Raw genomic sequence first — 16373 nt, 5'->3', positions numbered from 1 at the left:
CGCAAAAAATAAATAAACTCATACCAACAGTACTAGTTAATATATTTAACGAATTTCGCGAACAGCTAGGTAGAGCATATAAACGACCTTGAGTGGATCAAGCTCGCATTGTTTTATCAAACGTTTATCCTTTCTCTCAATCCACTAATGAATACATAATCAGAGGTTCAATTTCATTAGTGGATTACTTCTGTTGTTTTTCTGAGGGGACCTTTTGAATATCCAGAAAAAACATATGAGTAACTTTATACGCACTTTTCCCCAAAAGGTTGGTCTGATGCTCAAGTACAAGAGTTCGAATGAAGTTTTACGTTAATTCTACCTAATTAATACAAGTTAAGACGAACTTATTAGGCCTCTAGATACAGTATTCTATTTGTTTCTTTGATAATGTCAGTTAGGATTTGAGTGAGCTTACTTGGATCCTGGGTAGGTCGGTATATCCTCATATTGCGTCCGGTTAAGGCACTGATTGTCGATATTACATATAAGTCCTGGAATTTGTTAAGGGTTAGTTGAGAGGCGTTCCTTGAATCGAAGATGCTCCTCAATTTATAAATAGTATAAATGGGAATATAAGCAACGAAAGCTATTCTCGGGCGTCACATATAACAGAAGTAATTAATCGAAAACCGGTCACGGTGAACACGCATTATACTATGCTTTTTATTAGTATCGAATGGTCGATGTGAGAAACACTCAAACAGTAATTTTCGAATAGGGGCTTATTTTAGTAATGAACGAAAGAAGTTTACAAGCTCAGGCATAATTTGTTTAGGCGGAAAATGCTTCGTAATATTGCCGAAAAATCAGATAACCATACCTTGTAAAAGTGGTAGACCCCCGGCCGAGGGAAGGGCACGGGCATTGTAGTAACACGCAGTCTGGTGGTGCGCGGGCAACAATATCCGGAGGCCCACCAAGAGGCCGAAGATAGTTATTGGCCATAGCACCTCTAGGCTCAAAATTATCTGAAAATGTAAAAATTCATTTTATTTATTACATTGCTTATCCCAAGCCTTTTCGTATCATTCAGTATACAATAAGCCATCCTTCGCCAACTACTGTGCTGAAAATAAAAAAGGGAATCTTGTATATATAAAGTATTAGACTCGTACCGGCTAAGGTAAGTATAAAAAAATTCGATTTGAAAATTCATTACCAAAGCTAATAGCTCCTCACAGTTTGTTCTGTCTAATCACATCTATTTTGCAGTACATATATATATATATATATATATATATATATAGTTTCAATAGTATTTCATAAACCTTTGGGTTTCATAAACCCAAGGTTTTAAACGCGTTGCCTAATCCATGTAAGAACAATGTTTAACTACTGTGTAAGGGACTGCGCGGGCATTTGTTAAAGAACTTTGGAAGAAAAATTTAGTTTTTTACATCGCAAAACCTACTTGGATCTAATAGACACGTAATGTAAAACAACATGCTTCTTATGACGAACCTGCTTTATGTACTTTACTTCTTACACTAGTCTATGACACTAGGGTTCGAGAGGTATATATCGTACTGTTTACGAATGCATTGTAAAGAGGCCCCTTTCAAAGGTACTTACCGGTCTCCGTCTACGTAACAACAGATTTTTCCAAATGACCAGCCGGAGCTGTTCTCCTGAGCCCGATGTCATCCTGAGCAATCAGGATTTGAATGTTTCGTCACCGATTTTGCATTACTGTGCCTATAAAAACAAATAATACGCGTAATCACACGTTCGAAGCACTAGTCAGCCTACGTTATAGTGACCCGTCTAAAAACACGGTTTAGTTATTATCAGGTAATTGTCTGTTAGTTTTACAAGCACTCGTAGAATTCCAGTGACGTAATTTTACGCCATTTATCTCTAGATTTTGCACAAAACAGCGCTTGCAGGTAACGCGATTATCTGTTGTATATGCCACAGACGCTCGAAGGCTATTCTCATAGGTGCCTTCAGATTAACTGCGTACAGGACACGCACGTTTCCTGTTTCCAAACACGGGTCCTACTAACGAGACGAAATGAATACCAGGTGTCCGAATGAAATCTACAAGATTTCTAACTTAATTTATTAAAAATTTAGGTATCAAATAGAACTAAAAAGTAGATTATGCGTAGCGAAAAGCAATTTTGACTCTTACAGCGTGCCGAAATTATCTATACAAAGTGTATCGTTGAGAAGCTTCTGCTCTTCGGCACAAAGCTATAAGCTCTTCTGTGCAAAAACAGTAAAAAAATAGTATAATCTTTCTCGTATAAATATTAATGAATAGGCCTAAGCTAAAAGGCAACAGCTCCGTTGACAGTGTCAAAAATGTTATCGTTATCAATATTACTGCTTTCGATTCGCGTGAGTAGATTGAATTAACACTGTCCATTTGTTTTGGCCCACCGTTCGCAGGCCAAAGCCGATACGTCTAAAAATATAACGAAATGTTTGCTTTTTGACGCAGAGGTTGATTCCCGGAAAAGAAACTGGGAATATTCAATTGGGATCACTTAATACTGTGTTTAAGGTGTCGAAGTGGATTTTAGCTACAGCACGTACTTTACTAGGTTTTCCTTTGTGGACCTATCGCTTATGTAAGCAATGCGCGCGGCTACATAAAGGAATCGCAACGGTGAGAAACATATTTACTTTTCAATCTTAGTTTATTTATGGACAATAGATACATGTACTTTTCTACGACCGTAAAATTCGACAAGCCACGCGACACTCAGACTAAGTAGGCATTTCAGCTTTCAAGTAACATGAAATGCCTTGGAAGATTCCGTTGTCACCAAAGAATACCGATCTTCTGAGTATTTTCTCTGACATTCATATAGTTAGTATTACGGTAACGGTAACCTACATGTAGAATTAGCTGTGGTGCCAAATAATGCTGAATGTTAACACGAGCAGAAAATGTCATTCTAGCTTCAAATAGGATGCTGTCACATTTGTTTCGGAAACGAGTGATTCATACTGTACATATTTGCTTCTGTTAAGAGCCGAGACTCTTGCCGGTCTAGGTGCACTAGTTAGGGTATCATCATTACCCTAACTGTTTGGAGATTATTTTAGATGGCCAGTGAGAAGCCAAAATGGTGGAATAAACATTGATGCAAAGAATATGCGGATCCGCTCCGGTCAGACCTTGCAAATAACACAGCAGTGGGACGCAGTCATACGCAGTATTAGAATACGTCACGGAGGTTACATGTTGTACGTCTTTAAGACTTCCCGCGAAACTAGTGGGTTGTATAAACGAAAATTTGATATGACCGCCTTCCTATATGGCCGCCTCGTGTAATCGAGCAAAAGTTTCCCGCTCTTTTTTCGCTGAAGCAGACCGTTCTAGTAGCAGTCATTAGCGCTATCATTTTATGTTTATTCATGATGTAGAAATGGTAAAACGTTTAAGAAGCAGAAATCACGTGGAAGGCACAGATGTTATCCTCATTGCCTCTAGTGCTACTTGATTTTATCCTGTACCACAAGCCATTACGCTGCTCGCACAGCCGACACGGCACGTTAGTGTGCATCGAGCTAATGAACCCGCGTGTGGCGAATCGCGGCGCAGCATAGGTATCATTCCGTGGCCTTGGACGGAGACAATGGCCCCTCCTCGGAGCGCCTGTGCGTTCAGAAACAACGACAAAAAGCCGGATACACGGGAAGTTTCCGGCCCCTCAGCCAAGCAAGAAACAGCTAACAGGCCAGCATGAAGAAGACTGGCTCGTCAGTGAACGCACGAACTGCACTTCAGTAGCGTCTTCAACTTGAGTGCAACAACAACACTTTTGTTAACGACCGCTTGGCGAAGGCATTTGGTAACGACTCGGTCGCGTGGTTCAGCTTCTGCAGCATTGCTTAACGCTTCTTACTTGTTCAGAGAATCCTCTAAACGCGATTTATGTGGTCGCCAAAGACCATTGTTATCACTCTAGCTATCAATGTTGTCTAGTAATACTGGCTTAAAGTTGGCATAACGATTTTCTATAGCATTGCGAAACGGGAATTGATTCCACCCTTAAAAAAAACCTTCGAATACTGTCGTTGCATGGCTCGTATCTGTGACAGGAACTTTCTAGCTTCAACTTACGAACGCTCCAGCAGCGGCCAACCAGCGACGATAGACCCCGTGAAACAAGCGAATGCTCACATAGCAGCATTAATGAGAGTGCAGAAAAGTTCGCGGGACCAAACAAAGGCATGGTTATCATTTATTTTTTTTCAGTTTGAGTAGAATGACGCTTGTCAGTTTTGTAAAGAGCCTAGAGCGTTACATCCCGTCGAACTGAATCGTAGACTGTCGCGCCTGTAGGATATACGTGATAATATTTGGTTTCCCAGACCTTCAAATCATAAATACGAACGTTGATTACGCTGGAAAGCATTATATAAATGCATGGGAGAAAAAGTGCAACATCTATATTCAGTAAGCACTCGAACATCGGATCAAGACAAGGGTTTTTAGATCCGTCGACATAGATATCAAGGTACAACTATATATAGCCATCTTTCCACGTAAACATTGCTAATGTCTTTGCGAATGTGACCGTTAATACCTGTGCCATCTTTAATCAGCTAAGCGAACCTTACAAGGTCGTAATAGTGGTTATAAATAAATTGCAGAATCTGCCTGTTGCTCAAACTACCTCTCAGGCAAATATAGAAAAGTCTACATTGCTTCTGCGAAGTATTTTTTTCGAAAAAAAAAATACTGTGTTCTTATCATTAGCGACGAGGGAAATAGATGGTGGCCGTTGAGTGGTAGTTCTATTTAGGAATATATGTGCGCAGACTTAAACCCATCAGGAATATGGCGTCCTTCTACAGAGCTCGGGTGCCGTGCCGTTCTATATGACAAATGCAAACAGTTATTGGCAGTAATATTTCATATAGATAATTCAATCGTGGGTCATTGTTTCATCTCAAATGAGCACCGATCACTTTTTTATAATGGAAAAAAAATCACAAAAATATTTCTTTAAGAAAGTGCCGTTGTCAAGAGGCCATATCCTGTTTCGGGTTCTTATCCTTGTTTTTGAATATGCATTGTTAATTGATAAGAAAGATTGTGTTTGTTGCTTCACGTGTTAGTCATGGATTTTGACACTTTTTCGGTCGCAATTCAAGTGAATTAAATGCCTTTTGTATTTGCCCTGTCTATGAGATTGTACCACATCAGTGTTCTTAAATGTAGAACTTTATCCGATGACATGATAAGCACTGTGCGAGCTAGGAATTGCCCTGACAAACCTTGCGAAGCTTCTCCTAACCTCTCGATTGATCCTAGCAAAGGTTCTCTCGTGCATATGCATGCGACCGGGGATTTTACTTCATGCTACTATATTGCTGGTTTTTTTTTTGCATGATACCTGTTTGAGCGTGCACGAGACTACGTACCACAGAAGATCACCCCCTTATAAAAGAAATCAACCAAATTGTCCAGTGAACGACAAAATGCACCCTTTATAGATCTCTCAATTTTTGCTACTATTTTTACTAATTTCTTCACTGTTATTCGACTTGGCTTTTGAACCATTCTCACTGACGTCAGTAGCGTACAAGATAGCATTGGCAAAAAACATGTTTTGTTTCATCTTAAAATTACAAAATTGCTATTCCCAATGAACTTTCCATTTCGTAACGATAAGACACCGATCGGTCATGCTGCTATAGCCTGATGCTATCTCGAATTATCGGTCTAACATCACAATATCACTGTTACTCACCTAGAGGTTATAACAATGACAGCACCCCACTCCACCAGCAGATCGAATCGTTGACCCGACACAAATCTACTTGATCTAAAGGTCTCAGACGTTGGGCATCAAACACTGTCGTAATCTCAACCACCTGAATCAGCTGCTATAGAGAATCTCCAGCATGTCTTGCGGAATGAGTGCGTGCGCGAAACGTGCACCCGACGTTTCGTGGTTCGTACGAATGAGCTCTTTAGAAACATTGTCCATCTTTTAGGTGTAGCGCTTATGAACACATGTCAGTAATAGTAAGCTGGAAAATTGATTCGTTCTCAGTCGAGGAAATATTCAAACATGGATGAAACTCAGCCCCAACCGAAGTCCAGTGGTTCAGCTGTAAGTAGGATTGACTTAAAATTTTCCTAGGTCAAACTCCCCTCTGAATTCAGCAAACGATAGTGAGCTAATAGTAGTTGTGGGAATACTAATGACCTGAGTGGCTGACGCTGAACTACCACAAGCTATTCCATGTGTTCAGCCAGAAAACTTGGAGGTACCGTAAGCAAGGGAAACATACCTCAATTGGAACGATAAACGCTATCTCTGCTAGCAAACTTTTAGACTACTGCTGGGGTGTTTATCACGCCAATGGCTGTAAAAAATCTTTATATCCACGCATAAATAGAGCTTCCGTTTCAACTGTAGTGGATTCCCTGCAATGCAACAAGTATACGTCTCATATGATCATCACGTAATAGCATCGGTAGAAGAGGCTCTAGATTGAGGACGCTACAATTTCCCTGTGCTAGGCAGCACTAGACGAAGCGTGTTCAAATCGATTCAACAATGGAACAGTGAGCGATGTCTACATAATCTAGATAAAGGTCTTGCATTTGCGCATAGACCGGCAATGCATTGCACTTGTGGACGCCAAACCTGTTAGTCGTAGTGCTGTATTCGGAGGCCAAGCAAAGGCACGATTCGATATGCTGCTAGCAAAAAAAAAAGCCAAAGGTTCTTAGGTATCAATAGTTAGCGTCACCTAAAATAGCTCTGAGCTTTAGTAAGACTGAAATGAAAATGAAACTAGTTCTAGTTTTAGACGAAACAAACGGCAAAACCACTGACCTTTTTGCGATTCGGTAGTAGGTTTATTAGATACTTATTATCTGTTATTATTACATCTCATTTCTAACTAGGTGCTTGTTGTAGGGGGGTTATTAAACATGAAAATCGCTGCTTTTGGCTCTTCCAGTGATCATAACATAAGCCAATTTCAAATATGCTCACGTGAAAAACGTCTCGCTTAAGGCGGCGTATTCCGTAGGCGATAGGTTAGTCGAATCCCCAGTAGAGTGTTCTTTTACCCGCGAAAATCGGGAACGACTACGAAGACAGCCAAGCTAGCTATCGACAGTACGTATTCGACTGAAGTGTGTGACAGAAAAGTAGCTGCGCTTAGTAATGAAGTTCATGACCTAATCGGTGATTTAAGAGGGTCCACACCGCTGCGTGGTTAGCCGACGTAGTCGCACGAGATCACGGAAAACTTCGCATCGAACCTATCGCTTGGACTAGTCAAGCTTGTGCTACAGACAGTTTCAATGGACGCCTTCTATTTCGTTCGATACTTAATGAAAGAAATTTTGTAAGTTTAGATCGGCAAGAATTACTATCTGTACCCTGCTATTGATAAAACCAGGGTCGTGTAATGGTTACTGGGCCTGCACTGATCGGCCCTCTATATAGGTATAGGTCTTCAAGGGACAAAGCTGAACACAATATGTAAATTTTAAAGTTGCTATTTGTTCTAATATATGCCGATATGGAAAAGGCGAACCTTCTTAAGAAAAATCACTGTATAGCTCAGTCGGTCAGAGGAGCATATATTATCAATGAAATAATTTTCGTCGCTTTATTTTACTAAGTAATGGCATCTTATCTATTTCATGTTCAAGTGCAAATGCTAAAAGGACAAGGAGTTTTAAAAGGTCTTCGTTGCGCGCAGTCTATGTAGGATCTTGTTTTGCGAGTGACCACCATGCATGCATGCATGCATGCATGACGCAGCCAATCCATATATAACTAACTGTGATTCACTGAACTGTTGCATATTCGAATTGAACTTTTGCTTTTTTCAACTTTTGTGGTAATCACATTGAAATTTAACATAGGCTTCTTAAGGCTATTGATTATGGAATGATCCACTCTAGACGCATCAGTTACAGCGTTTACAAGTTTTACTACAGACACTGAGATAGAGCGGTAATTATGATGAATTTTCTAAAACAGTTCGTTGCTTGTATTTTAAAAAACCCGTACCTATCTTCCGCTTGCTTTTACAGTCGTTCAGTGACGCCTAATTTATTTTTTCCATATTCCAACATGAGTCCGGCCTCTGAAGAGGAACGAAACGTATCAAGCAGCAGTTACTCTGTTAATGAAAGCAGCACGGTGGCGCGCTTTGCATCGCTGGAGGGGAAGCCCTCCCTTCGACGGCCTTATTTCACCGACGGCGCTAGCGCCGTTCATGCAGAATGTCAGTCACTTCAATAAAAAGTTCAAAAATCCCGATTCCCCACCCTTATCCTGAGCTTCCGTCTGCCTCCACACGAAGTCAGACAAGGCTTTAGTGTTAATTTAGATCCTTGAAGCTTCAGTCCGACCAACAGGTTCATGTCTATAATTGTTGGTATATAACGCTTGCCATCGTAAGCACTTCTTCCTTACCAAAAAAAAAAACTATTACTGTCATTATCCGCTCACTTAGTAGTCTACTTGACGCTACGTTTATAGGTATGATTTCTCTCCGTCAAAAGTGTGCTATAGGCTAAATAGCTGTCCGACTGTGACTATTCTGCCATCCGGAAATTAAAGAATTAGGCAAGAAAAAATACTGAAAAGTGTTTCGTATTGTGAATCAACCGTGATCATAAAAAAAATTAACAAACGTGTCTGAAAGACAGAAAATTACAAGATCAAAATTGTACTTGTGGTATCGTGGTTCATTTTTGCCAAAAAATACTTGGTGAAAACCGGCATAAGTTTTCTTCGCCCAGATTCCTACATAAGCTATATAAATCTATTACTGGTACACGTAAAAAGACATGGATCAGAATAGCTCTGGAAGCTCTCGTAAAATTAGCTGCCATATTTGTTTTTACCTAGAATAAGCTAGATTAAGGCTAGCTATTGAATAAGTGGTCGGCTGAGGGAGTTAATATAGTTTAAATGACATATTTCCAGATCGTTTGTGTTTATGATAGTACGTTTAACGTATGTAAACGTATGGACTCGAAATTCGAAATTTCAGAATCTAGAATTTAGAGTAAATTTTTATATTTTTATATTTTTATATATAACCTAAACATTTAAAAAGCTTATATGATTGGTGTGCTCAATGAGAGAAACTGCCCAGCGAAAATACCGCGGCACATGATGTTACGTGATCAATGGGGCGTATTGCACCACATCTTGCATACATATACATAGCAGCCGGCAAGTAAAAATTCAGAGAATCTGTGATAAAACCTATATACCGTAAAACGTGTTACTGTGTAACCAAGTTTCCTTAATTACCGTTCCCACTTTGCAATAGTCGGAATCTTTCTTTGCCTTTTTTCTCTCCCATGTGCTAATGAACTCCAGGTGGGCAGAAGTAGCAAGGAGTTTGAACCTGCATTTTAGATTCACTATAAATAGCAGTGTGTCGTTTAGAAGATACACGTATTTATCGAACGATGGGCGATATAGTCTAATGGCCCGCGTAAGAACCCAAGCTTAATTCAGTAAAATTCTTTAGATTGTATTGGCGAGAGGAGCATCCAGATTCCGTATGAAGCAACCCGCACCATTTTTATTTTAAGCACAGTCAGTCCAATTTGCATCATTCGTTTTCGGTACATCGTCTGTAAAGCACCCTGTTGAGGTTCAATTGTTGAAGGCGTTCACACATTTTGAGGTCTAGGTGCAGTGTATCGGATGTAGCAAAGCGGTTTTCGAGCGGACGGCATCTGTCCAGTCGACGTTGATACACAATTCACTCTCTTCCGCGTGCAGTATCAGCCCAGTTAGAGCTTGCTTAATCTGCTTCCAAAAATCACATGGTCATCAACATAAAACAGCGCTATTACCTGACACGCCGGGTTCTGAACTAGAAATGGTAAATCGTTCTGCAGCAGCGAGAACAGCAATGGCCATAATATAATCATCCTGTGGCACGCCAGTTAGTTGCCGGACGATTTTAACCGAATTATTCCATTATCTGTACCAAGCGAATTCTCTTGGTGCATAGGCCTGACAAAGTGTACACCGAATCTGGCAACCTTTGTTAAAATGCTTTTTTAGAGTCATACCAAACGCTGACCTGCATCCCGCGAATACAACAAAAAGCTCTGTTCTGTGACTAATACGGCATACCTTCTAAAGCAACATGTCGAACGGCGTCAGGATGGATTGTCCTGAGCAGAATTGCGCTATTCAGCTGAGATACAGAGACAGCCTTCCAAGAACCGCATCAGCCGGCGTTTGATAAGATACGCCAGAAGCTTGTAGTAGTGGTAACTTCTTCTCAGAATTGCCTTCCATAGAGATGGGTGATGCGGCTCGTCTTTTCTTTTAAATATAACTCTCAATAGGAAATTTCTCGAATTTGCTGGTGGACACCTCCTATTGTGAGGGAGCGGGCATACTGGTGTACGAAGTATGATGAAAGGTATGAAGATTCTTATTTGATACACAGACCTCACGGGATTACAGAGAAACTTGCGTCTTTTGTAAAAAAAATAATGGCGCTGTTGAATTGAAAGGCTCATGACGATCTATCGAGATTAGTTTAGACCGGTTACAGAGTCGAAAATACCAACGTGTTTCTTTGTATAATGTTTTTTCTGCCCGTACGTAAACAGCCCTTCAAGATCGGTCTTTCGATCTGTTCTGCTGGAATGAACAGATACGGCCTGGGATAAATCGATCTATAAACCTAAAGATAAAATGCGCAAAGCTTACAATGCATAACCCTATGAAAACTCATATTTGCTAGGTACGCGGACTTTCCCGTTACTTTTATTGATTGTTTCTGATTGTCGAATGCATATTTTAAAGTAAGACGTTACGATAATAATATTATATCGTGTCGTGTTGGTGCGCAAACTGTAGATAATAAGTTGATTCCCACTTATTCTGATTAAGTAATATAACTCTGACCGAATTATTCAACACAGCAACTTTGTTTAGATTATTTTGTATGGCTCTGATGATCTTAAAAGTTACGAAGCAACAACAATTAGTAAGTAAACTTTCCTCTTTCGAGATGCATCCGTGCATTTTACATGTAGGTAACGACAGCTTAGTGGCTGACATATTGGCCTGCTAATTTTAGGAACACATTGTGCGGAACGGACATTCGCGTTGGGCCAGCCGTCTGATAGGACGCACAAAGGCAATACAGGACGTAGAATTTGTCTCTGTCATGTGTCTTGGTAGAAACGCATCAATAACAAAGTGATACCTTCGCTGATGCGATTAATCTTCGCTCATTTGTCCTTGTATTCAGACGAGGCAAGTTGCAGGATCCGTCATAGGTACATAACACCTTGGAACTGGTCCTGTTGGTCTTGCAATCGAGATATTGTATCTTTTTTCCTGTTGCGTTCGCAAAAAAAGTCTTTAGCTTTTGGCATTTGAAATCGTACAAATAAAATTCCGGTAAATATTTGCCTCAACCAAATTTACTTTTGAGTATTTGTCATAGCCAATTATGCTTGTATGACTATGAAGAGGAGCATAAAAAGGATTCAGTTGTTTGCATTTTTTTTTATAGTTATTTGCTGTTTTTTGTTGGTGTTACTTTTCGCCATTTTAAAGAATCGTGGTGACAAAAGAGGTGGCTGCAGCAGCAGGCGATAATCTGTAATATTTGCCATAAATGGAGGGACGGACGTTGACAAAAGTAGCAAATAAACTGCCATACATATACATTCATAAGTACATACATATACATTTTTATGTCAGAGTCGATGTATATATTTGTCGGACCTTTGCCGCTAGTGGACATTAGGTACCGTAAATAAACATCGTAACGATACGGTGGTGGGCTACGAACGTCCACTCAAGCGGGTCTACGGCTCGCTTGATTTGTTCCTGATCTTCGCACGATATTTCATTGCCAACGGCCGACAGCTTCTTTATTTGGCTGGCAGTGGCCTATTGGTTCGGAAAGGCAACATTGTGTTCAGCAACTTGCCAGTGCTGCTCCTTTTCCCTATCGTATTGGACTCCTTCAATTCTACTTCCATGAATTACGTTTCCCTTAGTTATTTCACCTGCTTTCGTCGAAGCTACAACAATCCCGTTCCATTTGCTGACTCAATCTGCGATCAGCTAGCTCGAGTTCGCGATGCAGCCGGCCGAGTGCTAATGTCAATGACCTCGAGTACTAAAGCGGCACGCCGGCAGCGGCACACGTAATGGCGTCGACCACTGCAGTACGATGAAAACGAGAGAAAAAAAATGGCCACTTTTTGAATGAAGCGTGACGACTGACGCACCGTTCCTTTCTGGCTCTCGACTTCGACACACCGTTCCATCAAAAGCAACTGCGATCACTGTAAACGACTGGGAGCCATTCGTCATCCGCTCGGAAACGGTTCTGTCCGCGATCATACCATCCGTCTATCAGACTGGTTTGCTCCGACGCTAGCAGTGCCAATACCAAAGCCAACGATGGCGGCCACAGTAGCTTCGTTTCAGATCTGCTTCGGTAGCTGGGTCGGATAGTGCATCCAGTTTATTAAGACTATCATTGTTATATGTAAATTATGGGCTACTTTTTTTGTGACGTAGTGTCGTGTACCATGTCCCGTGTTTCCTCGTCTATTACGATTTTTAAAAGTTATTACTTTATAATATTATTATTTCTGTACGCAGAATCCTAATACGACTGGCAACTAATCTGCTACAATTGACTTCTCGCTATATCTAGATGAATGGGTTCAGTCATTTAGCCCAGATTTTATTACCTATTATATTTTGGATCAGAATTTAGCGTCTCGAGTTGATAACAAAAACAGCGGATACTACTTTAGTTCCGCTGGTATATCTATTAGTTCCAGATAAATGTGTTTCATTGACGTGCACATATTTAGCAATTCCCAATTTGCTGCTTCGTATCAGATCTCCAGAACTATATGCCAAATGGTTCATTCATGGTAGACATGCGGGACAATATTAATTAGTATTTAGAAGAGTGGGCTTGTTATCGAACGCGGTCTTGACTCCAAGCACAACAATGCCAAAAAACAGTGATTTTTTGACGACGACTACCCTAGGATAACCGAGGAAAATGTCAGTGACTAGCAAATTATTTTGTCTGAAATCAATTTTTTATATATATGACTTAATTTGATTAATATCTCAAAAACACAGACGTACATATTCTGTCAACAAGTCTATATATATATAGATATTTCACTGCTACAACCGTGCGTCATATCAAAGTGTATGATCAACGCGGATTCTATGTTATGCGACTTTAGGCTGCCGCTCGATTCGCTGCGTATATGCTCGCTTCGTATTTATTATATATATATATATATATATTGTAGTACTGAATGTTTACACATAGCGGCGGTATATGCGGACGAAGCTCACCTGCACACCAGATATAGGCTCGAACAACAAATGCGTTCCATTATGTTTGGCGGGATACCTCATGGAAGTTGCAGTAAGTAAACAACAACTGATCTGTTTCTGTTGTCGTCGCGATGTTCTGCCGCGCAGACCATGGAACAAGTTTTCTTCCTATTCGTTATTGTGTATCTATCTGCTCAGAATCATGACCATTTTTATTAGACGACCTTCTTGTGCCGTTCGCAAGGGTGACCGAATAGGCCAAAACGCAACGAAAGATAAGGCCGCGAGCCGCCCAATCGACCAACCAACGAAGCAAGCATTTGGTCGATGGATGCTTTAGTCTTGACACCTGAAATAGGCGCTTTCAACCGCCCAACATGGCGACATCGTAAAGCTCTCAGTCAGGATGTCAGTTGCCTGCCTCTCACATTATGGATGTCCCTAGTTTTCTCCTCAGCTTCAGTTCATTTTTCGCTCAAGTCTCTTCCGAGGGAAAGCGTCTCCACGAGTCGCGAGTGCGTCTAACGTTTTGCATGCATGAATGCCCTAGGCAATTGCTTCACGATGCAGCATTTCGCCCACTGTTTATTTCATTTTCACCCCAACACAGTGCACCTGCCCATGGAGCAACCGGCAACCATCTTAGCTTAACAGAGAACAAGTGACCACGATTATCTAGGGGAAGACAAGAAAACTAGCTCTGAGCTACCGAACAAAGTCATTGAAGCCGTAGTCGGCCGTCGCTGATGCTGGACCCGGTGGAAAGTCTTAAGAGCTCAGCTCGAACTTCCAGTGAAAAACCACAACCCATAGTAGATGAGCTCTTTTTTCGTCAAAGCCCTGTTCGCCACCGAACTACTCAAACAAAATTCATGCTAACGCTATAACATAAAAGAGTTCCTATTATACTAGAATGTGCAGTTCTACTTTTTTTTTTTGTTTGTTTTGGACAGAAGCAACATTAGCTATGCACGATATCGATATCTTAGTTGTCTGTCAACATGGGACAAGCGTAAACATTAATAACTACGTCGAATCACTTACCAACATAGGCTGATTCGTTGCTAAACGGAGCGACAAGCGACGACCATAAAGTCCTCTGTCAATACGCACCTCCAGATTGGCCAGCGACTCACGCAGAAATTCAGCACCTTGATGCGATACAACTCGTCCCGTCAGATTGCGTCGCTCTATACGTAGTTGAGTGCTTATTTCCTCATCATTCAGAAATCAACTGGACGTGACACGCCATAGCAGTCAACCATTTGACTTGATGACGCTTGCAGTAGAAGGGTCGGCAGAAGTGGCATCCCGACCGTCATCGCTGTACGTGTCAAGAACCGTTGGTAACTTTGAGAACGAAGTCGTTTTCGCTCGTATTTCACTTGATATTTCTGTCAGATGATTAGTCCCGCCGCGTTCAGCGAATATCGGACACTGAACAAATTATTAATCGGCCAGAAATACTGTTCTAACTTTATGATCAACTATGTCGTCGTCGTTGCCACAGACGGCTTGTTCATTACAAAGGGAATGGCCAACCGTACAGCTGTTGTGTCATCACGTCCGCAGCAGATACGCACATCCGACTGAATTGATACAGATGTACGTAGGGGCATAGTCGTCACACACAATAAATGTTTACGACAACCGTAAACAGCTTTTACTTATAAATTATTAGATTTACGCCTTTCACTTATCGAGTCACATTCGTTTGTAGAGTGAGTTTTAGCCAATGGTCATTTTCCACTCACGACCAGCTTGTAAAACTGTCGGAAAACTATTTACGCGCAATACGTGGTTCTATTATGCTTCCAGTGTGCTGTTCCATCGTCCGCCTGTTTGTACGTCCGTATTTTGTAGCAAACTGCCGCTTACTGAAAGCAGCCTCTCCAACTATTGGCAACGTCTCTTCTAACCGCTTTCAACCCACCTTACACATAGAAAAGCTAATGGACCAGTCAGACACACGGTCCGACACCCTGGCATCCAAACCTTACGATACTAGACACGTTTTCGTAAACACGCCACAGCACGCCAACGAGCGTGACTCAGCTGTACACGACTTCGGTGAGGAACGTAGTCTGATCGGAGAAAGGGAGGAAGAGAGGTGAGTGACTCAGCGAATGATACAGAGTAATGAGCCTACGAGGGCGTAACGTGTCCTTTCGGCGCTGCAGTTCGTGGTCGTATATGACGCCCGGTCGTATATAACGTAGTGCTCCTCTAGGTAACAATTTCTAGGGGGAAAAAGAACAGAAAGATATGAGTCAGGGGTTACAGGCTTTGGCCTGAATACGCCCTAACCTTTAAAGTGCAGCAAGGAGAGGAAACGAGGTTAAGGACACACCATCGGTTTGTAGATGTCTACACACTGAAGTTCGGGTATTCGTTGGTTTCTCTCTGGCATATACACGTAAGGCTATGCGTTAAAGCCGCACCTAAACAATGACCCAATCTACAACAAGCAAGTTTATGTTGTACGACAAGCTCAATTTTGTGATATATATTATACGAGAATATCCTACCATACATACGGCGCTTTTCTAATACATTTTCCATCGCTTTCCCTGTTGATAAACGTTTGACGCGTACTTGTAGGGTTAAACGACATTCACCTAAGATTAAAACGGTGCTAAACGGACTAAGAGTGCTCAGTTCTTCAAATCTAGAGTTCCACTTCAATCGAATGGTGCGAGCAGTAAGAAAATTTAAATAACATAAAAAGTTCGACAAAGACTACATCTGCCTTTATGGCTGTAGGTGAAGTTAAATAGATTTACTCGTATACTGCAGCATAAGTTCTACCTAACGCACCAATTATACATTATAACTGCATCTTCTAAGCGCCAACTGGCAGTACGATTTAAAGCGACAGGAAACGGATACTCGAACAGAATTTTGATTGGATTTGGACAGATCTGTGCCATATTGATGCATGGTCGTCTGCTTTGCTCCGCATAGGCCATGATTTTTTCATTGAAATGCCTTGCTAATTATAAGTCAGGCAATATGGCGTCATGATATCGTGAGAGGTACTTCTTGCTTCAAGGG

General features: G+C 41.2%; 1 protein-coding gene and 2 long non-coding RNA genes across 11 annotated transcripts in view; 2 read left to right on the top strand and 1 right to left on the bottom strand.

Annotated features, from left to right (window-relative positions):
* The window catches only part of LOC111244063 (uncharacterized), a 58459-nt gene that overhangs the window by 19338 nt on the left and 22748 nt on the right, over positions 1 to 16373 (bottom strand). Inside the window, exons 1-4 of one of the 3 annotated variants that reach the window (XM_022790655.2) lie at positions 14364 to 15144; positions 1576 to 1698; positions 824 to 971; positions 419 to 494 (exon numbers count right to left, since the gene is read on the bottom strand). In XM_022790655.2, coding sequence (XP_022646390.1) covers positions 419 to 494; positions 824 to 971; positions 1576 to 1647 — 296 coding nt within the window. In that variant the 5' untranslated portion in view covers positions 1648 to 1698; positions 14364 to 15144. Of the gene's footprint in view, positions 1 to 418; positions 495 to 823; positions 972 to 1575; positions 1699 to 5717; positions 5855 to 14363; positions 15145 to 16373 lie in introns of those variants that run through there. The other 2 variants (XM_086977426.1, XM_022790645.2) reach the window with 2 other exon arrangements.
* Positions 3415 to 4668, top strand: LOC147758603 (uncharacterized). The gene is made up of 2 exons (XR_015319156.1): positions 3415 to 3809; positions 4060 to 4668. It is a non-coding gene; the product is annotated as an uncharacterized LOC147758603 (long non-coding RNA).
* Positions 5921 to 16373, top strand: part of LOC147758602 (uncharacterized) — a 41842-nt gene continuing 31389 nt past the window's right edge. The window contains exons 1-3 of one of the 7 annotated variants that reach the window (XR_015319148.1): positions 5972 to 6083; positions 7183 to 7335; positions 8033 to 8261. This is a non-coding gene — a long non-coding RNA (uncharacterized LOC147758602). The other 6 variants (XR_015319152.1, XR_015319151.1, XR_015319150.1 and 3 more) reach the window with 6 other exon arrangements.

Source organism: Varroa destructor, unplaced genomic scaffold (genome assembly GCF_002443255.2).
Source record: "Varroa destructor unplaced genomic scaffold, Vdes_3.0 BEIS01000001.1, whole genome shotgun sequence".
Classification (NCBI taxonomy): Eukaryota; Metazoa; Arthropoda; class Arachnida; order Mesostigmata; family Varroidae; genus Varroa; species Varroa destructor.
This window is presented reverse-complemented; position numbering and strand designations above follow the sequence as displayed.